The following is a 25,332-nucleotide window of genomic DNA, read 5'->3' as shown; positions in this document are numbered from 1 at the left end:
TGAAAGACTCATAAGAGTCACCAGTGAGACCCCTAACAAATCCCAGATTCATGTCTGGGAAGAGCTCTCTGAAGCACATGGTGCACTTTGAAAAATCTGGTTTTATTGTAGGAGGTAGGACAATTGCACAGAAGAAGACAGTGAGTCTTGTTCTGTTTTGCACAATATTTCCATCAACATAAAAAGCTAACTTAATAACATGCAAAATTTTGAGATCAGCTGGCATCTGATGAAAGAAATGGGGACAAAAGTGCTGTCCCAAGGGCCAGTTGAGCTTTCAACTGCTACACAGAATTCATCTCAACAAGGAGGACGGTTCAGATCAGTACACAAGCACAGTATTCCTTTTGAAGGCTTTCAGTGAAATTCTTAGGTTTCTGTAAACATGAAAAATATTCACTGTTCCACATAACTCTTTGCTGTGTTTAAATTTTACAAAGTGCAAATTTTCTGTGATTAAGAAATTTCATTTTTATTTGGTCTCAAAGAAGAAAGAGTTTGGTAGTGCTGGAAATAGGCCTTTATCTATGGTCTTTGTTTCCCCATATTTTGCTTTTCAGCATTTCTGGAAAGAGTTTCTACATCAAACTAGACCTAACTTAACATCCAGGCCTGTTCCCTGTTTCCTCTCTGAGAAGATCCTGATTCATGTCTAAACACAGAATGGCAGACATCTCCCCCTTCTTTGTGAAGGGAGAGTTCAACAGCTCAGTCCCCTGGCCATAAAAACCTTTATTATTAATGGTTTCCTTATTTTCCTTCTCTGCTATAGCCTCTACGTGATCCCCTTGTGTTTCTTACCAATGCATTTGAGAGAAAATTAATTTAACTTAAAAATAAAATCTGACTGATACTTCTGATACAGAATGATCTGTATCATTCTGGATGATTTTACAGTCTGAGGGAGAAAGTTCATGTTTCACTGTGATTTCCTGTCCCCCCCACCCCTCCCTCCCCAAATAATAAAGATGCTATAAAGTTGAGGCACAAGTGGTTAAGGGTGAACTGGATCAGTTCTGACAGCTGCTTCTTGGACGTGTCCTGGTGGTAAAGGCTGATCTCCTCCTGCTGGGTGCTGTGCTGCATCTGCAGCTTTGTGTTCAGCAGCTGCAAAACAAGAAGAGAACCCTTTGTAACATCTCAGTAAACTGGCCCCAAATGTGAAAATTCTCTAAATGGGAAGTTTCTAGCATAGGGACACTGAAACAAAACCTTCTATTTTCTGGCTTATAAGTGGAATCAAGAGTTTTTGGGATTGAGATCCAACAGACTGCACTATTAGTCAGGGTTACCTTTTAGATTACAAGTTATTTCTGCTTTCTGTGAAATATTCTCACATAACACATTGTTCTTTCTGAAATAAATCATGTTTCTACGAGACCTTTAATTCCAATATGGGAAGCTTGAAAAAGAAATAATTAACAACTTGCTCCTGTATGTTCCTCCTCACTGCATCAGTACTTACAACGTTATCTCTTTGCCTACATTTGACTAATACTAATTTTCATAATTTGATGAAGATTTCAGAACATGCAGCTCCATTTCTGAATTTTTTTTCCCTCAAATTACTCTTAGTAGCTCCAGTGGCCTAGAGATTTAAAGTGGTGTCTACTTGGACATTCAGTGAATGAGTACTGAGTGACCAGTTCTGGCTCATATAATGAATTCTCATGACACCTAATTAAATTACTTTACAGAATGATTTTACATAAAAGAATACACGTGTTAAGAACAGTATTGAAAGATGTATCATCTGCAATTACACACAATGCTTTTACTGAAGGTGAGGGGAATTGAGGCTCTTGGAATAAAGGATTATAAAATTAAGTTACCTCCAGGTAGTTTCAGAGTAAATGAAAGGCAGAATTAAATAGGTTCTGAAATCTCATCAATTCCCTTCACAGAACTGAGTGGGCAGAATTTCAGGGTACCCAACAAGGTAAGCTGTAATCACTGAACAGAGCTCCTGAGGTTTGAAATCCCACTGCTGGCCCTGCAGGAGCAGTTAAGAGCTCCTCATACTAAAAAAGCTGCCTAGATAGATCTGAAGCTTATATTTGAGATCAATGTCAGAAGTTCTTGAGCTTCACTGATCATGTCAGCACATGAACAGGTAAGCCAATAAAGCCAGCATAGCTTCAGCCTTCAAGAAAAGGCTGATTTAGGATGCATGGAGCAGCAGAGCACAAAGGAAACCTGGGCAGTGTGCTATGGATAAGAAGTGCTAATACATCCCTGACTTTTGCTGCCACTAGTGATGAAATGCAGTGATTTTTTTGTGCCACTGCCTTCTCCTGAGGGTGTTGAAGCAATTGGTCAGTCATACTGCCCAAGGCTAACTCCTTGTGTCATGCTACATCCAGCTGCTGCCAAATTGGCCACTGAGGATTTTAAATGCTTTGATTTGTTCTGCAGCCTCAGACTGCAGTGCAGCCATAGATCATGGGACCTGTCTTTTGTATGTCCCTGTTCTTCCCTGGATGCTCTAATCTCAGTATTTCAGATCTCTGAAACAATCTCTGCCCCCTGGATGCCTTGTGCTAGGACTCTGGTTTCTTACTATGGACTTAAAAGCAGTGAGATTTCAGGAGGACTTAGTTCTTACTCCCCTATGAAAAACAGGTTAGTGAACCTCTCTCCAGAGGTCATTAAAGCTGCATTAAGTTAATAATTTTAACAGCAAATATGGAGGTAATGACTTTTACATTGCAAATCTGATTTTCAAGTTTGTGTATCTACACAGAAAGTCACATACGGGGTTGGATTTTCAGTTCTCCACCTGGTCCTGCAGGAGGACTTCCTTGCTGTAGTTTCTTTTGTTCCATCTGTTTTACAACCTGGTGAAAAATAAAATACAGCAGTTGAAAAACTTGAATTTGCCACCTTTCTCTGCTGTGACATAAATGAACACACCTAAACCAAATGTTGCAGTTATGTAAGGTCCTTCTTAGTGGGTGCAGTGCTGAGTTGCTTTAATTCAGAACACCAGGCTATGTTTTGCTGTGGTCCCATTAGTTTAGAATTCAGCTGGGACTCATATGAGAAATCAAGGTAAATCTCCAGAGCTGGGAATTGTGAGAGCCATTACACACACAAGGACAGAGAAAAGAGGAAAGCAGATATATGCTGCCCTCACACATGTACCTGCTGAAGCTCTTGTTTCTGAGCCTGAAGCTGATCGTGCTGCCTCTGTAGTTCTTCCTTCTGTTTCTGAAGTTCTTCTGCCTTCTTTCTGAGTTCATCTTCCTGCTGGGAAATGTGATTTTCGAATTCCTTCAGCTCATCCTCGGTGAAGAGCTGCTGTTGATCTAGTGTCTGCAAGAAAATACGTACAAGCACGAATACTTAGCCAGGAAAGCGTGGGCTTTTTTTATTATTTTCTTACTGAAATTCTTACACGATTTACTAAAAATCCCTCAGAACAAAACAGTCAGACGTGACACTGTGTACATTCAATGGAAAACAGCAAAACAGCCATTTCTCAGCTATTTTCTCAACAAAGCTCTACTAGGGATTTAGATGTAGGAGAAAAATATCCTCTTTCTTCCAGCTGAGCTCTTATCTTCCCTTTGAAGTGATTCATAAACAAAATGTGCATTTCCATTTGAAAAGCACGTGTGAAAAGCTCTTCCCGAATCCCCGGGGTGGCGCCAGACCTTTTCCGTCGGTGGAATTCACATCTGCATTACATTTAGGCAGCTCAGTGCTACCTTCAGCTGAGGGGCTTAACGACACACATACCAAAGCAGAGCTGAAAAAAACCAAAGGTCACAGACATGCCGCTTGGTTTCCTGCTCCAAGTGCTGGTAATGGTGCTGCATGTTATACTTGGAACACATTTTCATTACCTCCCAGCTATCCGGCTCCAAAAATTCCTTTTTCTCTGTAGCTCGCAGGAACTCATCCAAAGTCACTAGCCGGTCCTTGTTGATGTCAACCTATTTGAAGCAAAAAATTAAGCTCAAGCTAAAGAATAGGTTTTGGAGAAGCTAATGTTTATATTTCATCAATCAAATATAACCATTTTAATTGTTTATATGTCCCATTTTTGAGGGAGTGTCCACAACATTTTCTGAAAACTCCTCTCACAAGCTTATGTATCTTAACAAAAATAGAACTACAAAGTAAATCCTGACATTTTACTTCAAAATTCACTGGCTTTATTGGAAACACTTGTGCTCACAGTCCAAACACTAATAGCTGAATGCATTATTTTTTTTTGAGAAAGATGTTTTGTAGCTTTCTGGTAACTACTCTGACTCACAGTTACAAAATTATCTCCACCGTTGGAGTGGGAGGTTTTGAAAAACAAAAATCCCACCCAACTGAATTGTGCTGGAATCCTTTAAGGGGAAGGGAGGAAATGCTTCCCTTTATGACTAATAGATGACCAGGCTTGCTCTGTTCCTCAAGTTTAAGGAATACACTTGAATACAGAAATATTACGGGTGGAAAACACAGTGGTTCAAAACACCCCCTTTCCATTCCTGTGTCTCCTGAGCTGAAAACCCATCAGACCCAGTGAAAGTTTTCACTGTCACAGGTGATGGCTTGAGCTCTGAGCCCCCTTTTAAAGGCACAAAGCTGAGCTATATGAAAGAGGACATTGCTCTACTCCCTCTTCTCACACTTAAATCTTACCCATCTGCCAAGTGCCAAAGCAAATTTAGAGTCTTCCTTGTTTGACACACAACTCACAAGGAATTTCTGTTGAATCTCAGTATCTGCAAACAGCCAAGGCTACAGAACAATTCCTCCTCTGGAACTCCTTAAATGAAAACTAGCCAGCAGGCATTACATCAGAACAGAGGGACAGGGTTTGAGAACTGTAACTTGGCATAATCCCAGCACAAGCAGCTCCCCGTGTGACAGGCCACCCCTTTCTGCTGCACTTGGACAACACTTCATGTCAGGAGAACTGCATTTTTTGAACACAGAAAGGAATCAGCCCCCACCTCATTCATTACATGTTCTCTCATTCTCAGCCTTTCTTCTTCCATTTCAACCATGTCATCCTCTTCATTCTTGGGATCATAAACTTTTTCTAACTGAAATTGAAAATTAGTACATGTTAGTTTGAAGAAAAGGCTGCTCATTCAAATGGCAGAGCATATCTGGAAAAGTGGTGTGAGATGTTCTCTGTGTGCAATTTTCCTCTTTCAGCACAGTATTTAAGCAACAAGTGAGCCTTTCTTTCCTAAGAATGAAGTTTTCAGTTAATTCATGTGGTCTGTTACAATACAGTGCTGTGGCTGTCACAGTCAAGTTGACCTCAATGTGCAAAGTCTGATCCTACATTTGATTCAAAGCAGGCAGAGGTTCCATGTGGTTTCTGGAATGGGAGAGAGTGGCTTTTTCACCAGGCCGTGCAGCTGACCCCATAAGCATTCAGAGTATCACAAGACAAATTCAGTGCCAAATTTAATGGTTCACTTCTCTTCTTGCACAGTATCTTTCTGGAGAGTTCACAATTATGTGGTTGTACTTGGCTTTCTCAGGCACTGAGCTTCACTTGCCCAGCCACAGGTAATTTTAAGGCCCCAGACCATTAGTTTTTACACTACAAAACTATAAAACAGTGGGACACCTATCAAAAAGGACTGCACTGTATCTTCATTGAAGTGAAGGAGATTATAGCAAATTACTGTACCAGAGTTAAATGTTCAGACAACAAACCAAGGCTTAAAGAAACTAAGAGCCTGTCTACTTTATCAGATGTACATATGCTTCACACTAGCTAGACATAAACTATATTAAATTTCTGTAGCCATTTCTACAGTGCTGTCCCTGAGCCAAGGCACACAGGTGTGACCCTTTTTCTCATCAGACTTGTTGATGAACAGATTGAGCACAGGTGCCCAGCTTCAGAACCTTTATCAGGTGCACCTAGGAAGAGCAGCTCTCTACATTGCAATTTACACAGGTAATACCTATCCTGCAGATTAGTTACTGAATCTCCAGTGAGCCTGGGGCAGACAAATACATGAGCACTAGATTTCTGATGTCTGACTCCTATTCTTCAACTACTTTATTTTGCCTGCTTTTTACACTTTTGTAGAAATATTAAGGATGCATGAAACTTGGTATGAATACTCTATTTTGTAGTCCAAAGCCCCCAAATGTACTTGGGAAAAACAGACATCCCTGTAACCCTTTACTGATAGAAGATAATTTTTTTACCTCTTTAGTAAATAGGGCTTCTAATTCCTGCTCATCCAGGAATCCATCATTATTGACATCTACAAAAAGAAGTTTTAAAAATACAAGTTGAGTACATATAGAAAGTCATACATGTAATAGATCTCCAAGAGTTAAATAAGGATCAGTGTACACATTTAACAACAAGCTGGTTACGGAGGTTGTTTCTAGTGTTTAGGTTTTTAGCAGGCACTGGCTGGAGTGTCACTTTTGTTTGGTTGGACAAGTCTGCAGCAATCTCTCTACTTCTTAGATTAGCAAACTGAAATAGGTCACCACAGGATTGCGCAGACTGCAACTGCCAAAAAATATTGCTGAGAACAAGTTGTCCCCATTTAACCACTAAATTTGTAATAAGACTCAGGAGCAAGCACCAAGATTCTGCAGAAAAAATTTAACTGACAATATGATCCTTAAAAACTTAAAGAATTACATGAAAATCTAAATAAACATGCAGCACTTGAGATACGTGTAAGATGACTTTTCATGACAAATGCAGAGAGAAGAATACTTGATAATTAATGATCCATCTTTTATCCTACATTGTGCTCTGAATACTGTTATACTACCTCTGAAATTGAAAGAAAATATCCACTTCAAATTATTACCCAGTATTTTTGTGTAATTGCTTCAAAGTTTTCTACATACTAAGCTCTAAGGCAACAGGTGATTTCAGCTGTTTCTGTTTTGGTAGGTTTTGCACAAAGAAGCTACCAAAAAAATTCAGAAAGCTATCCTTCAAAATCTCCTTCTAGAAAGAAGAGATAAGATTTAGTAACTATAACTAGATTATCATTAAGGTCCCATTAGAGGTTACTTAAGGACCCAAACCACTCTATGATTCTGTAATAATACATGCTTATTATATAAGTTATAAACTGAGATAAAAGTTTAGGGTCAAACCAGAACACTTTTCTTTATCTGAATCATCATCTTTGAGATTAGTCAGATTCTGTGTACTGTTCAACCTTCTGCAGCCTAGTGCCAGGCAGGATCTACTTAAGGGCACTTTATGATGAAGCATTTAACAATATCAGAACAAAGTTTCTTGGTGACATCATCAGATGTAAAGCAAGGCGGTCATTGAGATGCATCCTTATCACTGTTACAGCTTGTTGTTTCTAGCTGCCCATTCCTCAGAAATCTAGGGGCAGGATTAGAGGGGTTTTTGTTTATCAAGGGAATATTGCAATTTCTGAAGAGTCTTGGCCCTTCTATGACCACTCCAAAGATTAGGGGCATCTGGTACTTATCTGCAGAGATGATGAGAAAGCAGGTTTTGCCCCTACACAAATCTCTGAGGATTTATTCCCAGTACCTACAGTGCAAGCAAAGTTATAGATATGGACAGCCCTCTAAGCACCCATACTTCCCTAAGGAATCCCTACTGGGTTTTGCCTGTATGATTTTAGGAGTAGTTCAACAAAACTCTGAATGTTTTTAAATTTTAAACTCCATTTAAAACATTGCATGAAATTTACAAACAGTAACAAATATTTTCTCCTCTGTACTATTCAGATTCACCCAAGTTGCTTGAGGTGTAAGACTTCATCCTAACAAATGACAAACTTGTCCTCAGCAGAATGTAACAAAATCACTTCACTTGTTCATGAAATTAAAACTAAACCTCTTACCGTGCAATTTGAAAAATGTTTTGGGGTCAAATTCATTAGGATCTAGTCCATCTGCTTCTTCCCACACCTCTTTCAGTTGATCTTTGCTTCCCTATAGATTGGTTACAAAGAAAAACTATTCAAAAGACAATTTAGTGTAATTTCCCTGCATTACCTTTGCATTATGGTTTCTCTGAAAGGATTGCTTTATTTGCTGATTAGTCATGTGGCAAGTGGAATCAGTGGCATTTTCTTTCCTTCCCTTTTGGTCAAGTTTAATACCTTCATTAGACAGAAAGGCCCAGGGAAAGAGGGAGTATAAAGGAAATGCGTATTTTGTGGAAAGGAACACCTGTAATAATCAGTCATGGCCACACAGCCCCATCCAGAAACAATAGCTGAAGGGAGCTGAATTATTTTGCCTTTCCTAGAGCAAATGTACTGTGATGCAGTTCCTTGCAGGCCAGGCATACCATGCAGGCATCCCCACAGTTTTGAATACTGCTCTGGCTTCTTCCTTATGAATGTCAGTGTCTGTGTAGGAATTCTGGCAGCAAATAACACATCTGTACAGAAAGAATGGGGGTTTATACAGTGGGGTTTGCATGGTCTCAGCAGTGTGCCCATGTCAGTAAGAGGAGGCAAATGATGAGAACAAACAAACTACACCCTTCTGTGTATGAGCTTTTTCTCTCTGGAAAGGAAAGCTCACACTCAGTCAAGTAAGAACAGGCCTTACAGGATGGTGAACTTTAGGGTGATCTCCATGTTTTTTCTTCATCTCCTCAAATTTGGATTCTTCTTTCTTCCTCTTCTCTTCATCCAGTGTTTTTAAATACTCTCTCCTCTCGTGTTCTTTCATCATCTCGTACTTCTTAAACTCCTCATGGCGAGTCTTATCATAGTTTTCCAGGTCACTTGTAGCCTAAAAATAGGGATATGTGCAGACAGATGATTATGTAACATAATCTGACATTAAAACCACTGTATTGTTCAGATCTGTGGGCAAGGCTGGCCATGCTGCCATGCAGGGCAGACCGGCTGGGGCTTCCTTTCACACAACAGTGATGCAGAAACATCTCCCCTCCCTTGGTCATTTTCACAGAAGTTAATTTCTAATGGTTCATCTGTTGGATGAACCATTAGAAGGCTTCAAGGTGTCCTTTCTCATCAGTGAGTAATAAATGAACTCAAGTTAATCAAGTCCTATACTAACATTACCATTAACTCCTCCATCATTTCAGAATAAGAACATTTGTAGCTTATCCTTCAGTTTAATGACAAATTGGACTTGTAGCAGCTTAATACAGATTAAATTAAAAAGCCCCAAACAATTAAATGGAGAGAAAGGGTATGAGAGGAGAATTTCTGAAAAGTTCTTGTATAGTTTAAAGTTGTGTCATTTTCATACAGGCCACAGTATTAAAGGATGTTTTGGTAGTGCTTTTCAAAGTAACATGTTTACACCTGATACTGTCTCTCCATTATTCACATTTTACTTTTCGGATTCACTGTATGTTTTAAAAAACAATTCCAAAGCTAAGACCCCCTTAAGTACCCATTACACCCTCTCAGTATCTTGGTTGAGAAATGAGAAGACAAAACAATAAAATATGTAATAAAAAATAACTGCCCTGTTAAGGATATGCTTCTCCAAGCCAACCAGAGTTTTCCCAGAAGTGATGTTCAGAAATGTTTAGAAAAATTGTAATATCTTTATAAAAAATAATTCTAGAGAAAATGGAGATAAAATCATCCATGGGTAAAAAAATTACACAGAAATTATATTTCCATTTATTTTGAAAGTATAAAAAAAACTGTTCAAATCCTCATGTCAGACATTCAGTTTTCTCTAAAGAATATCTGAGATATTTTTCCCCCTGGGAAGTCTGTTTTTCTCTAGCAGTTGAAAAAAGCCATGTCCTGCTTAGCTTAACTGCATCCCCTGAATAAATCCCACACACCTGTGACAGATACTGAATCTGCTGACCAGACACTGAATGCCATGCCCAGTATAAGCAACTTCTAATACTGCTACCTCAATTTCTACTCTGCTGTGGTTTTGCAGCTTGATGTATATACAGAAGATCCCAAAATTCATATGGCTAGGCTAGGGATAATTATTTTACATCATTCTGTGAGAGTTCTATATAATTTAGAAACAGAAATCAGAAAAAAAACATTTGGGAGAAATGCACCCTATCTCACCTGTATTTAATTTAAAGGCTCTCAGAAAGGTGTGTTTGATTCCCAAATAATAATTTGGGAAGTTGCTTGTACTGGCATATGACTGTTAAGTCCTGTTAAGGTGACATCCCAAAATGTATGGACTCTCTTGCATCATGCACACTGGCAACAGTTTTCAAGTGTGCATGGTGACAAGTGACTTTTCTCTGAAAATGAAAACTGCATGTCATTTATGAAATGTGGTGTATAGGAAAGGACTTCCCTTTACCAGAGGTAAAAAGCGTAATAATTAAACCTCCAACCCCCACAGCAGTTCAAATCTGGCACTCACTGCTTTGATCAGCATATCCAAGTCTTTAGGTTCAAAGGTGTCTGGATTCTGATGGTTCAGGTGCTCAAACTGCTTAAGGAGAGCCTGATGGTCTATACCAGTGTCTGGAAGAACAAGGTATACATGTAAAACATAAAAATAAATTTGAAATCCAGAAAAATCAAGAAATCTTTCATACAGGACCTTATGCCCTGTTAAGTACCTGAGGTTCCCTGAGGACTGAATAATTTTTTCATTGTTGGAGGAAATTACAGTAACATTTTTAAAGTTGCTTTTCCTGGAGCAGGTTGATAAACTTTATGGCAATTTGCACTACATTCTTCTGCGGGGTCAATGCTGCATTGCACCCAATCATTTTACATGCACAAATTACAGCTTCTGCTTCAGCAAGAGAAAGTATGATCAATTTGAGCTTTATAAACTAAAAAAAAAAAAAAATCTTTTATATAAATGAGATAGTTGACATTGTGCTCTACCTAAGCTAACAACCTGCATATTTCTCCTGCATGGGAAAAGTCCAACTCTTTTACTGCCCTGGATATTTTGCAAATGACACATTTGGCCAAAGATTTATGTACAATATGGTGTAAAATTGTATCAAATCAAATAAGCAGATATTTAAACTTCACTTGTAGAAAAAAGAGAAATGCAAGACAGTAGCGAGTCAGGTCTGGTGTCTAAAAGGTGGAAACATTTCCTCTTCCTTGTGACAGGAGTGATACCCACCAATATCATCACACAATGCACTAAAACTACACACATTTCTACCACAGCTTCTCTGTTACCATTGTCCCTGAACACTAATGCTACTCTCTTATGCTTTCATATATTAAGTACAACAGTTGTGACAAGCTGTTGCTAGATGGCTTAGTAAAGAATATTTTATTTGTTGAAAAACAAGTTGGAAAACACATTTTTGAATGTACTGTTCTTTCACAAACTATCTGCTTTACAATCAATGCTGTGTTTGTATTAACACAAAACAGCAAACTCTGGCCAGGGCCAGATTTCAGCCATCATTCCTCCCTGGTGAGATCATAATTTCTCTTTAAATATATGTGCCTTTGTCTGTGTTTAAAACATTTTCAGAAGTGAAGTAATAGACTTAAGAAAAACCAACAAACACTAAAAAAAAACCAGCCCCCAAACCCATTTTTCTCCACTTCTTACATTTAGGGGAAAAGATTAATTCTATTTGACACTATTTACTTGCCACACTACTGTATGATCTGAGACTCAACTCCTAACATTCTTCTGGCCTGTACTGATCAGTCAAGGATCTTGGTGAAAATGTTCAAAAACACATCTGGAAGAGGACTGAATTTATGCTGAATATAATCTCAGGTCTAGTTGTCTGGAGTTTTTTTTAACCTGATCCAGCTGAGAGGAAAGAAAAGAGGAGGGGTTTGTGTGCCTTTTTTTCTTTTTGTAGATCAGACAGAACTAAGATACTAAAACAAGAGCAAATAAAGGAAATCAAACCACTCTGCCTGTTGCTATTTCAATGCTCTTTGTGCCTATTCCAAGATGTTCTCTAGCTGTGTAGATGCAGATGTATTTTATAGTTAATCTGGCCATACTTGTGTATGATGCGAAGCACTCGTGGGCAAAGCTGACTATAAACTTTGCAAAGTGTTTTTACATGTTAGTACTCATCTGAATATTTTGAACTGCAATAATCTGTTCCCAAATGTAAGATCTCACATTTACACTGGAAGATCTGAGGTGTTGGAGGGAATTATTTTTCTAAAGCATGCTCTGTTAGTTACTATTGATTTATGAAGGCAGAGAGGGGCAGAAGTAATCAGTCCATTAAACTTCACAATACCTAAAACAACTATGTACACACCCAGGTATCATTAGCTGCTGTCACCTAGCTGTGAATGTCACCATGATGTCACTGGACTGCTTGTCTGCAACAGGAACAACATCCCTATAAAGTTTTTTTTGCCACATCTAAATTAGCTTAACCTGCAAGACAGATCCTTATTCTAGGAGTATTTTACTTGATGCATTATGTATTCAATTCCTTGGGATCCCCCTTGAAAACTTGCAAACATCTTTACAACAATAAAATACTGACAAAAAATTCATTTTCTACTCCCTAAGGATATTAAATACTGTGTCATGGCTTTTCTCTTAAACACAGTCCTGCTATGTTACTGGTTCTCTGTGAGTAATCTATGAACTGATGCATTACAAAATTAAGAGGTTAAAAATAAGAGGTAGAAGTATCTGAAAAATCCACTGACAAGTTCAGTTATTTATAAAACAGAGATGGTTTTCTCTTCTCCCCAGTTTCCTATAAAGACAGATCTGTAATTGCTCCAGGCCAGCTCAGAAAGGACATTCACTCCCAGTTTAGTCATTATTGGTGACAACAAACAATGCACAACTGCTGGACTTTGACATTTCTCTAACACAATTCCATCTTTTAACTCACCTAAATAAATTCTGTACTCTTACCTTGAACAGAATCCATTTTAGCTTTAATTAACATTCTTAATCTTGCTACCTCTTGTCTTTTTAGTTCATCCAGCCGTGTTCTTACGTGGTGGCTGACTAAATCAAGCTCTCTGCTTAGCTTTCCACTCTGTCAAAAACCAAAAAATATGCATAAACTGGAAGAAAGAAGCCTTTAGGATTCCCATTAGACATAAACTGCAAGACAGCAGACTAATGGCAGTCTCTGGCAATACTGTAGCCCACACTGTAAGAATCTCAACATTTTTTCAAAGAGCAGGTTCAAAATTTTTATGCCTATGGTTATGGAAACAGAGAGGAGTCCTAAAAGCTTTCAAAAAAGAGAATTTCTAAGTATCTTACTCCTCCAAAGACAAGACCATAACCTTGAGGGAGCAATGCCTAATAACATTTGTGACAGATTTCTTGATCAAATATTCTCAACTGAGTTCAAAAGAACCCTGAGAAGCCCACAAAGTGCCTGATCCTCTCAAGGAGGGCTGTTAGGCTTGAGGGAAGGTACAAGGCAGCAGCAGCCACTGATGTGTTCTGCAAGAACCTGGAAATGGAGAGGAATCTCCAAGGCTGACCCTAGATGCAGCACAGAAGGAAAAGATGCCACAAGCTGCTAATAGCAACAGGAAGGATTAAAGAAAACACAAAAGGCAGGATCTCCTCCTTAAGTCTGTCACTTTAGACTGTTTCCTACTTGTCCCTTCCTAAATTTCCAGCGCCCGAAGGGGCAATGCACAACAGCCACAGGAAGAAAGAATACAACATACATGATTATGGATTTAATTAACCTCAATTTAACTCTTTTTTTCAAACCTACCTTTATTTCTTCTATGTCAGCAGTCTGGAGTTTCTCCCTGAAATGCTTATCAGTTTCCAAGACATCTATTACTTGCCTGAGATATTCATCATAATAAAGTCCTGTATCCTTCAAAAGAAAAAAAATGGAAATTCAGGAAAGACCATACTGACAAACAATTAGTTAATTAGTTTTGCTTAAATACAGTTATTAAACTGACACTCCAATCTTAGCAACACAGGCACTATGGTGTCTTACACATCTTTGTGTTTTCAGATTTGCATCATTGCCCTATGGCAATTTATGATCCATTTGTTTCAGCAACTGACAAGGAAGAGGAGAAAAGTGATCAGGAATCCTTGTAATACACAAGCATCTGTCATGTTAATGTAGTGTGTAGCTTTTTTTAAAACAGTGCAATTCATTTGTTACTTTTCTATTTGAAACACTGAGCTGGGATCAGTGAGTGGAATTTCCTAAGGCACCCAATCACTTGAAGTAAATCTGTGGAACAGTTATGTGCTTCCTATTGTAAGCTGGGAATTCCTTCCATGTGCCAGCTCACCTTTAGCAGCTCATTAAAAAAAAATAAAGGGCAAATTTAAACAGAACATCCCCACAGTAGAGGACACACACACTGACAATACTGGGGAATCTCAGTTTCCTTCTAAAGGAGTTTGCTATATCCAGATCACGAACAATTAGGATAAACACTTAATCTCAGATCAGTTTCTTTATACTTACTGGATTTTCTACCTTCTCTCCTTCTACATGGCCTTCTGCCTTGACTTTTGTCTTATCTATGTCTATAGGTACAGCTTCCAAGGCCATTAGGAGACATGTCATCAGCAGCAGACACTGCTGGGGCAGGACAGATAACCTCTTCATCTGAAATGAGACCAGGTCACAAAAATTAACATACATCATGTTAACCTGCTGTACTGAGGAAAATTTTTTTACATTCCTACACAAATACCTGTAATAACCCAGTTTCCTCACAATGTTCTGCTCTCAAGGAACACAAAAACTCCAAGTAATACAGTCTTAATTTCTGAAGGTCATTCTTAGGCAAACAGATTTCCTGAGATTGGCTTCCACTTGTGTGCAAACCTAAGCTATAAATGGTGAGGGGTTTGTAACCTGCTGAGGTATTATCAATAACAGATGCAACACCTCTTTAGGATGTTCAAATCTCATATAACTAATACTGACATTCCTACTTGGATCATGCCTTTGCTGAATTTACTGAGTTTACACTGGCAAACTCCTAAAGAGCATTTAGGGACATTGAACCGGATCTTAGTGTAGTAATGCCAGTGGATTTTATGTTTCAACGCTGCAATACTTTGCTTAATTTGGAGTCAAGATCCCCTCCAAAATTTATTTGCAGGAAGAATATTTTACAATCCATGTATAGCCATATTTTAGGTGAGTAGAGATTCCTGAAAAATGCTATTCACATGACCTGAAATTGTTGCTGAGGCCAGGGCTTTATTAAGACGGTTTTCCCCACCTTTTTTAGTGTCTTAGGGGGAGATAACTCACACATACTTTGATGAACACTGAGCAATTTGAGTTCTTGACCTTTGTCTCCTTCTCCTCTATCAAACTTGGTTGAAAATAATTCATTCAGAAGCTAGTAAGATGGAATAATTAGATAGTGAGTGCAGGGAATCCAGCTAAAAAAAGTAATGATGGTAATCCAGCATCTGACAGCAAAGTCAGGCTCTTGAGACAATCTGGCCAGTTCATAGTGACACTCCTCTATCTATGGATATTCTATTGGAAGTTTGAGCATTATCCAATAGATAAAACTCCAGTGTTACATTGGTAATATAAATCACCTCCTAGAAGGTGAAAGTTGCCAGTCAAAGTCTGTCTAAAATTAGCTTATATATGCTAAAGAAAAAGACATAATATTGAAGAAACATGCAGTCAAATAAATCAAAAGTACACCTGCTAGAAGAGGAATTTCTGTACAAGTGCTTCAGCAAGTCATGCAAGGAATTCTGTCAGAAGTATTTATGTCCACCACCACCAAATCTCTTTTTAGGGGGAGGGGAGAGAGGGACAAACTAATTATGATGTCAGTGCCAGTTTTCCTGGCTGCACGATCTGGTACTTGACAGAGATGCATTGCTTTTGCTTGGGTTAAGCTGCCCTTTACTATGGCAATAAATGTTGATAGTGGCACACACTTAATATTAAGCATTGTTGACACTCTTTATTCCCCCTTATTCAATGCTAGAAAAATAAAAGCACTCATATAAAAAAAAAAAAAAAGGATGCATTCAAGATGTGTAGAGATATTATTTCTTTTTTTGGGGATGAGGAAGTGAGGAAGTAGCTGGAGATAAAAGTATATCCACCTATCAATTGTTTTATATGTCAAAGGCTCAGGAATTACAAAAAATTCTGTTAATTCTTTAAAACTGTTTTTTTTAATCATATCTTCAGCAAAAGGTGCCTAAATGGATTATGCTCTGCAAATACCTGTTACTTGCATTTTTAAAAATAATATCTGACCATTAGCAGATGGGATAGCAGGAGCTATTGTTGCTGCCACATTGAGCTTTTGAAATTGGATGTCAGCATTACTGTCAGATTCACAAATCTGACTAGCCTTTCCTAGGTTATGCCCTTAAAACAAGCAAACAAAGACACAAAGAAAACAGAACCAGAATGATAGCTGCTAGAACTGGTAAGTTAATTTCTGTACCTCTGCACAAACTGTTGGCTTGCAGGGACTTAAAAAGCTGAAAAGTGAAAGGGTCGGTTATTCACCACTGCTTTTAAAAATGCCAAAGTTCCAGTATGTTGGGTGTTTTTAATTACAGACTATTGTATAAATGCTGTGCCTAGGTTTGTAATTTCAACAGGACTTAATCACAGGAGATGATGATAATAACTAACAAATGCTAGGTTTCAAGTCTCCTAATCTTGATGTAGATGTCAAGACTGAGAGTAGTTCTTGGTACTACAGGTAAAACAAAAACCCACCTGGCTGAAGTTCTTGCAGAGTATGAATGGGACTGTCTAGTAATTTCTAAATGAAAGGATGTAAGCATACTTCAAGTCTAGGAAATGTGAAACAAAACCAATAAACCCCAAAATACTTATCAAGTATATAATAATTTTGTATATATACAGTCTCAGCATTTTGCAAAACATTTTTTAAAATGTTATGTACGTTTGAAGTATTCACTTTAAAACACTATTCACTGATAATACTAAAAATCTGAAACCTGATAGATGGGTATTTTTCAAAACAAAATATTTTCATATACATGAAATTATAGTAATAAAGATAATTTAGTATTATTATACACTGCTCTAGTTATGTGTGTAAACAGTGTTTTAGAAAATCATTATGAGGCTAGGAAATGAGCATGCTGAAGCCCATCAGGTGATGGCAGGGAAGCAGAGAAAGCCAGAAGCTCAGGTGCTTCCCACAGGTTTGGCATTGACTCATTCTTTGCCTAAGGCAAGTGCTAAAGCCAACACTTTCAAAATGACACCTGGTCTTTGATCCATTTTAAAGACATCTCTTAAAACTCCTGACCTACAACTCCTAGTGACATGAACGACTGTGGAGACAAGGATTGCCAGTTTAGGTTGAAGAGGGGCTCACTTGGATTTTTCAGACCTTTTCCTTGCTGCTGAGGAGCACTGATAGATAAAATGTCCATGCTGAGCTGAAACAACAGAGATATCAGGAACCATGCTGGTCTGCCAAAGCCCATGTGAGGGAGCACTAATCACCTCCAGATTTGGGATGGGCAACTGGAGCTGTGTCATCCTGAAGCACCTCTGCAGTATCAGCAGAGTTCATCTATCAAAAGGCCCAACCAAACCAAGTCCCACTGGCTCTGCTGACATTCTGTGGAATTTGTGCTTGTGGGCAATGGGGTTTTTTTTAAGCTTTGTAATTACATGCTGTCATACATAATGGGAAAGACTGGATGATATCACAGTATGTTCTTCGCATCTATTTGATGTAATAGGTTGCTCAGAAGACTTCATCAGGCAGTTTTGCTTCAGGTTGTGCAGTGGATGTTTTTATTGTAGCTTTTTGGATAAAACAAGCCAAAAAAAAATTCACACATAATGGGAAGAATTAAAAGGAGAGGAGTCTCCAAATGGGTAAGTAAACAATACCTCTATCATCATAGATGACTTTGCAGATAACTATGCCTAACACAGCATTTCCCACAGCATTTTCAAGAACCCAACTGTGATGTAACAAGTAAATTGGAAATACATTTATTAGAATAAAAAACAATTACCTAGTGAAGGCAGAGTTACTGTATTTAGGTACCTACTAGTCCAAGACTACACTCACCAAAATTTCCTTAAGAAAAGCAGGTGACTAAGACATGAGTCAGCCTTTAGAGTGTGCCAGTGTCACCTGAGTCACTGGGCACCTTCAACTCTGACGTGTACTAAAAGAGAGAAACCAGGCCCATTGCAAAATCTAACATTAATCACCTGCCAGAAAAACTCAATTCTCAAATTCAGCAGCTGTAGGGAAGAGTGAGAAAGGCTGGATGAGAAGAAAAGTGGGGGTTCCCCTTTCTGTCCTTCCAAGCGAATTCATTCCACTCTCAGCCTGCTACCAGCTGCTTTTAAGAGTTCTGGATTTTTGAAAACCCATTCATGGATGCCCATCCCTTCCCAGGCATTTAGAGTTCATCCATGTCAGGAACGTGGCTTTCTTCTGTACCAGGGCCACCAAGTGAGCAATCACAGAGGGTGCTGCAGAAGAGCAGCAGTGTCACTTTGCTCACTGCCATCAGCAGTATCTAATGCACAGCATACACCCCCCCTGCCTGCGGCTTATTATTATTATTATTATTATTGCTATTATTATTATTATTATTCCTACTTCTACAAGCTTTAATAGAAATATAAACTGTTCTGGATCTGCCCACTGACTACTTTCTCAAAGACAGATGGAGAGAGCTAATGTTACAATTGTCATCTGGAAATTAAGAGATTTTAGTCAAAGACAGGTAGCCCACCTAGATGTAAAGGTAGCATAACTGTATTCTGCTGGTATGAGAAATCAATCTTTACAAGAGGGATAAACAAACATTCCCACTTGTAGTACATAAAGAGAACTAATCATAAAAGTAGTGCTCTAGAACTGACAAATATTGTAGTTTATAAGCAAAGCCAATATCCTAAGCTTTCAGGGAAAAGGAAAAATAACTTCTCCAAGTACTTCAAAAAACAAAGTGAGAGCTAAAAGAATGAGACAGTCAGCAGAAAACAGAGCCACCAATGTACTTGCATGAACAGAAAAATACAACTGGAAAAGAAAAGCTGCGGGCTGCCTGTCAGCAATCTTGATTATTTGTTAATCACCAATTCCTATCAACATCAGTGAAACACGATTGAACATTTGAATTATAAAGAGCTACAGGCTTTGAGAGGAAACTTCAAAATTCTACTTTTAAAGTTTGTTCTAGCAATAGTAACACAAGCTGCTAAACACCTATTTTATACAGCTGCCAGGTGTTAAAATACAAACCCAAAAATTACTTTTCATTAATGTAGCACCCATTGCCCAAAAACAGCATCATGCAGGTACTGGTATCTCCATCACCTTCCCAGCAAAGCACAAATATTTTTAAAGAAGTAACACCCAATGTCAAAGTTTCTAAAACTGAGACAGGCAAAATGATATATTAAAATCAGGATGCAGTGCCTCCACATGTAGCAGCTTAGTGGATGGTTATGATGCAAGACAGCACAACATTGTAAATGTCACATCACACATTTGCACTTGCCAAGCCCATGTGTACAATGATGGGCAATGAAAACATAAATCTGGACTCACATAATACACAATAAACCTACCCATTCACAGATTTCACATATGCCTGCTCTATCTGATATGGAAGTAATTAAACCTGTGTGAGACACAGTGCAGATGTGCAGGACAACAGTAATGCTCTCTACAGTCATGACCATAATGTGACTTCCGATTTTTATGCTGTACACTGGAGAAATGAACAATCTTCACAGGCAGTGCTGAATTAAAAAAAAAAGCCAGGAAATAGATAAAATATATCTATAGATTTTTATTTTTCTAAGAATATTCCATCCTCAGTACTGGAATGAGTCTGCTCAGTCACCTAGCATCTTCAATCTGTTTTCATGTCTCTGAAACAGTAATATACCTGTCCATGTATCACAGTTTAAATAGGAAATGTTTAATTCCGTGGGCTTTTTCCATTTCTTTAAAATTTATTTGCAAATCTATTAATTGATCCACTTACAGAACCCTAAAAAAACTACATTAAATGTTTGAAATTAGGCAGAAACACATTACTCTTCTGCTATATTCTGTTTGGAAACACCAGTGTTAGTTCCTCCCAGTCCTTTTTGGGAGCACTTGCTGCACAGACACCCTAAGCTATCATGCCTTAAGCAGGGTATGAAAGTCCATGAACCAAGAGTTAATGCATCTTCTTCACATGGTTAGTCCAATGAGTTAATCTGGCAGAAGCACAGCTGACATGTGGCAGCAATTTTGAGAAGGAAGTGGAAAAACCTGTTTGCACTCACTCTGTTAAGCTAGAAACCTCTGGCTGTGGTGAGGGTTGGTCTCTGCACTTGGCCACCAGTCCCCCACGCTGGGTTTGCCCCTTGAAGACGCGAGCAGGAAATGACATGCCAAGGGAAATGGCTAAAGCTGCAATAGTTTTCCCCATACAAGTGAATGTTCCAAACACAAAAACACCTGCACCCTTCCCTTCCCAAACGAAAACTGATCCTTTTAGAAGTTAATGTGCAAGCTATTAACTATTATAAGCCAGCTATTATTGCTATATAATTATATATATATAAAATTTCATTATCCTTTAAGCATTTTTCTTTTCTGTCAATGCTGTTCACTAACTGTATGATTCAGATGCTGCTTTTTATTCCTGGCCAATATCCAACAGGTTTCACATTGGTCATGCTGTCCTAATCTTTTGTTAGAGCACATCCCACTCAGTTCTCTGCACCAGGAGACCTTCCTTAATTTTCAAGAACCATTTTAATCTTGCATGGAAATAGCTCTTTATTAAACAGTATTATTTAAGTACATAAAGGCAGCAGAATCCTTTTTTCCCATCCTGTTCACTTGACTTAAATTCTTTTGAGTTGTATTTGTTACCTTTTCACTGCACTGGAGCCGTTTAATTCTCTTTACAACTAAAAGCTGGCTGATGGAACAGCTGCTTTTTTCAGCTTCCCAGAAAACACAGCATGCCTCAACTGTGCCTAGTACAACACTTGCTGAAAGAATCTCCTTTTTAAAAACGCACTTCAGCTGTTTTAATAAATGAGTCATCCAATAGTAACACAAACTATGAATGCTCGAGTGGGAAAGAGCAATTTTATGTTCAAACCACACACAGTACAGGACAATATCATGAAACAACACAACTGTGTCCAGAAAGAAAGATGGCATAGAAGCAAATTGTATGGCTGATGCTACACACGTGCTTAGCTCTGTCTTAAGTGAAGTCTGAAGACTTTTCTTCTTGTTGTAATGCTAATTTAATTTAAAAACCTGTGTGCACACACAAACACATATACATATTTATAATATAACCTGCCTCCAAGGAATTTCCCTGTCCTTGCTTCAAAAAAGTAAATACCTCTGTCTACAAAGCTATCTTACTAACTGAAGAAAGTTGAAATATTAGCCTTGTTTTTCAAAGCTACTTGCTTGGTTTTATTAATTTTTTTCCAACAAGGTTGTCTCAGAAAAAGATTTATGAAGCCAACAGTCAAGCAAAAACTTGTACTGAATTCAATGTATACTTCATAAAAATCTTATCAGCTTCAAAAGGAAATTAAAAAAAAAATTACTGTTACAACAATAGCTTCCTGCACTCTAATTTCAGTTCCCACACAGAACATAATACAACAGCACACCTGGAGTCTCATAAATGCAAATGGAAATATTGTCAGTGCTGACGTAAAAAGCAACCTCAAATGTGCTACTGCATGCAAACAATGAATTAGCTTTAACTCAAATCAAAAAGTATTTCAATTACTCTAACAACATGCATTTTGCTCTAGTCAACCACAAGTGATGATGCCCCAGAAGTCCAAGATACCTTTTTCCCCCTTTGCATAAAAAAAAATACAAAACAGCTGTCCAGAATAAATCTAGATCTAATGATGTGGAGCCAGATTTAAAAATATTTAGGCACTTAAAGACAGCTGCCTAAGGAGATTTATGTTTACAATTTGCTAATTCCCACTGATTTCTACTTGCTTAGAAACAAAAACACACATCAACATCCCATTCTACTTTTATAAAGACTAGCAGGAGAAAAGCAATCATGAAAAGGGTCTACACTTTTCTTGAATTACCTATGATGAAGAATAATATTTACAACTGAATATGATTTAAATAGCTCTAATGAAATGCAGTTTCTTTTGCTCTTCCAACTGTCAAATCACACGCACATGGAAGAGCAAAAACTATTGAGAGGAACATGACTTTTGACTGAATTCATTTGGTTTGGCATTAGCACCTGGTCATGCCTTTATCTCTACATAAAAGCACACCCCCGTGCAAAAGGCTCGTGTCTGCTAAGTATTGTCAGCAACTTCAGAGGGATCTTTTCTGCTTACTGAGCAATCAATACTGGCAGCACAAAGCCTCACTAGATCACATACCTCCACACAGGAGTTCAAGTCATAGGAAGCCCTGATAGCGGCTTCAAACTCACCAGTAAATGATTTTATCTTTCTTATGTAGAGTGCAATTGTTTAGTCAGCACAGCTCTGAAACTCCTGCGTCAATATTTCCACACCTCTGACAGTTAAGTCAATATATTCTACATCTTTTATTACCTGAGAGAATTACTGCTCTCCACTTTCATGGCTGCAATTTCTGTTAGGTATGTATAAGGGGAGGACGACAGTTTTGGACAAAAAATCTTCAATTTGGCTTATATGAACAGAAAGTTTACATCAGCAGCACTACCAGTACTGCAGAGCCAAGGTATGAAAATTTTGCCTTAGTATTACTAAAAAATAATTACTGTTGTTGTTGTTGCTTGGTTTTATTTGCCCAGTGGGGTTTTCTGAATATAATTTCAGACACCAAATAATGGGATCTCAGGCAGTGTGATAACAAACTTAATATCAGATGCCTTTGCAACCAATTGTTAATGTAAGCTTTAAGCAGACCCAAGAGGCAATATGAATTTATAATTTTATTTCCCCCTTTTCTTTGTCTTGGTTAGAAGTGAACAAGATTCACATTGCTCTGCATTAACACAATTAGTTTAAAACTATGTTATTTTTTTAAATAGAATTGTCTTTCTTATTCTGAAAGACATCCTACCATCCTGGAGATTACAGAAGCAAGTAAAAGGGAAAATAGATGATGACAGTTAGGAGGCACTGTATGTAACCAGGTTAGTAATCTGTGGCCCATGGTGGATGTAGCACTGTGACTGTGCAAGATCACTGTATAGTAAATGACAGTGAGAAACATAACAGGATCTTAAGTGCTTACAGAAACGTGGGCTTCTCCCATAAACTTTCTGTGAGTTTTAAGCAGAGGCCCATAAAGGTTACAACAAAATCTGGTTTCAAAGTCTTTGAGTGGCTCCTATCCAGTCCCTACAGTAGGAATCTTCCCTGTGCTGCTTTGTTTGGTCGACAGGGACAGTCACTTCAGAATTCAGAGTAGAGGTGCACCAATACTGAGTCAGCTACAGGACTTTTCTTGACACTGAGAGGAAACAAAGTGACAAAAAACCACAAACCTCCACACTGAACTTGATACCATGACTGTACAGGCATTTCACTGTTGATACTGTGATGGTTTCATGTTGCAACTATTGGATGTTATCTTTCCATAGCAAATACTTTTAAGTCAAACAACGAAGGCTTTTTTCTCTTACTTACTAAATAATGTTGCCAAATGCAATCTCTTTTGAAAGCCTTAGCCATGTTCATTTCAGCAAAAAACATTACCTCTCTACAGCCATATCCACTTTTGGAATTATATCTGAGTGTAGCAGCCAGCCTGGTTCTGAGTACCTTCCAGAGCTCCTCCAGGGGTACCAGAGTAACAGCACAGTAAGATGTGGTCAGCTCTGGGACCCCAGCACAGGAAGAACAGGGATCTGCTGGAGTCAGTCCAGAGGAAGCCACCAGGTTGGTTAGAGGATGGAGCACCTCTCCTCCAAGGAAAGGTTGAGAGAGTGGGGATTGTTCAGCTTGGAAAAGAGAAGGCTTCACGGTGACCTAATGGCAGCTTTTCATTACCAAAAAGCAACCTTCACGAAAGATGAAGAGCGACTATTTAAAAGAGCATGTAGTAACAGCACAAGGGGGGATAGCTTCAAACTGAAAGAGAGTAGGTTTAGATTGGATATTCGGAAAAACTTCTTTCCTGGGAGGGTGGTGAGGCAGTGGCACAGGTTGCCCAGAGAAGCTGTGCATGCCCCATCCCTGGTAGTATTCAAGGCCAGGTCGATGGGGCTCTGAGCAGCCTGGGATAGTGGAAGGTGTCCCTGATGATGGCACAAAATGATCTTCGAGGTCCTTCCAGCCCAAACCATTCTTCGACTCTAGACAGCAGTGCTCGAGAGCTGTGCCCTTTCTAGCGAAACCCGTCGAGTCTCCTGCCCAAGTTTTCCCTGCGGTTGTGCAATTACGAGCCACTCAACATTTCTGCCGCTGCTGCAGCTGCCGCCGCTGCCAGCTCCGCTTTCATTGCTGCCGGCGCCCTGCAGCCCGCCGCCGCCTCCCGCACAGCCGCGGCCCGGACGGGGGGACACGGGCATACACACCCCGCACCTGGAGCCGCCTTCCCGGCGGGAAAACTTCAGCTGCGCCCCGCTCCCGCCCGGCAGCCCCGAGCCCCGCGATTCCCCCGCCACCCCGCGCGTCCCGGCCTGGCCGGCGGGAGCGCGCCGCGACCCCCGCGTCCCGCCGCGACCCTGACAGCGGCTGCCCCGCCGCCAGGCCTCCGCCCGCGCCGCCGCCGGGGGGCACAGGGACGGGCGGCGCTACCTTCGGGTCCCGCTGCGGCAGGAGAGGAGCCGCTGCTGCTCGAGGGCGAGGTGCGAGGCGGGCGCTCCGGCGGGCGCGCTGCGGCTGCGGCTGCGGCTCCGGCCGGGCTCGGTGCGACAGCCCCGCGGCGGCCCCGCGCCCGTTGCCATGGGCACAGCGCCCGCCCCCACAGCGCGCCCATTGGCCGGCGCCGACCCGCGGCGGCCGTCGCGGAGCGCCCCGATTGGGCGGCGCGGGCCCCGCCCCCGCCGTGACGCGCGCGCCGCGGAGCAGGGAACGTGGCGGCCCCGAGGGGCGGGGCCCGCGCGCGCCGCTGGCGTCACCGGCGGGGCGGGGGGCGGTGCTCGGTGTGAGGGCGGGACGCGGTGTGAGGACGGGACGCGGTGTGAGGGCGGCCCTCGGTGTGAGGGCGGCCCTCGGTGTGAGGGCGGCCCTCGGTGTGAGGGCGGCGGCGGGCTGGCACCGGGGCCGCACCGTGCCCCGTGCCCCTGGGCTTCGGTGACAGCTCGCTCCCTGTCCCCAGCAGCGTCCTCTGCAAAGCTGTTCGCTGCGCCGGGCACTGCCCCGTGTCCGGTCGTGAGCTGCCGTGTGGGAATTTGAAAATACATTCCCAGGCGTCCTTACCCGGGACTGCTCCTTCCTGTTCCTAATTCTTTTGGCTCATTTGAGCTTCAGCTGTGTTCAGA

General features: G+C 40.1%; 1 protein-coding gene across 3 annotated transcripts; it reads right to left on the bottom strand.

Annotated features, from left to right (window-relative positions):
- Nucleotides 1–945: 945 nt before the first annotated feature.
- On the bottom strand, nt 946–24,782 carry NUCB2 (nucleobindin 2). 3 transcript variants are annotated; one of them, XM_030949462.1, is made up of 13 exons: nt 24,647–24,782; nt 14,348–14,491; nt 13,625–13,732; nt 12,796–12,922; nt 10,330–10,433; nt 8,551–8,736; nt 7,833–7,923; nt 6,181–6,239; nt 4,956–5,048; nt 3,849–3,938; nt 3,145–3,315; nt 2,756–2,837; nt 946–1,107 (listed from the first exon to the last, which is right to left on the bottom strand). In XM_030949462.1, the coding sequence occupies exons 2-13, from the start codon at nt 14,489–14,491 to the stop codon at nt 995–997; spliced, it is 1,368 nt and encodes a 455-aa protein (XP_030805322.1). In that variant the 5' UTR covers nt 24,647–24,782; the 3' UTR covers nt 946–994. The 3 variants fall into 3 exon arrangements, with proteins under 3 accessions (XP_030805322.1, XP_030805321.1, XP_030805323.1); XM_030949461.1 differs by lacking the exon at nt 24,647–24,782 and having other exon boundaries at nt 14,348–14,530; XM_030949463.1 differs by lacking the exon at nt 946–1,107 and having other exon boundaries at nt 2,748–2,837.
- Between the last annotated feature and the right edge of the window lie 550 nt (nt 24,783–25,332).

The sequence above is a fragment of the Camarhynchus parvulus genome, chromosome 5 (assembly GCF_901933205.1).
Source record: "Camarhynchus parvulus chromosome 5, STF_HiC, whole genome shotgun sequence".
NCBI lineage: Eukaryota > Metazoa > Chordata > Aves > Passeriformes > Thraupidae > Camarhynchus > Camarhynchus parvulus.
The sequence above is the reverse complement of the archived record's forward strand: the minus strand, read 5'-3'. Positions and strand labels throughout refer to the sequence as shown.

Coding starts and splice junctions, on each gene's coding strand:
- NUCB2 (XM_030949461.1), bottom strand. CDS start 14,530: ATGATGTATGTTAATTTTTGTGACCTGGTCTCATTTCAGATGAAGAGG. Junction 13,733..14,347: donor GAGAGAAGGTAGAAAATCCA/GTAAGTATAAAG, acceptor TTTCTTTTGAAG/GATACAGGACTTTATTATGA. Junction 12,923..13,624: donor CTGACATAGAAGAAATAAAG/GTAGGTTTGAAA, acceptor GGTTTTTGACAG/AGTGGAAAGCTAAGCAGAGA.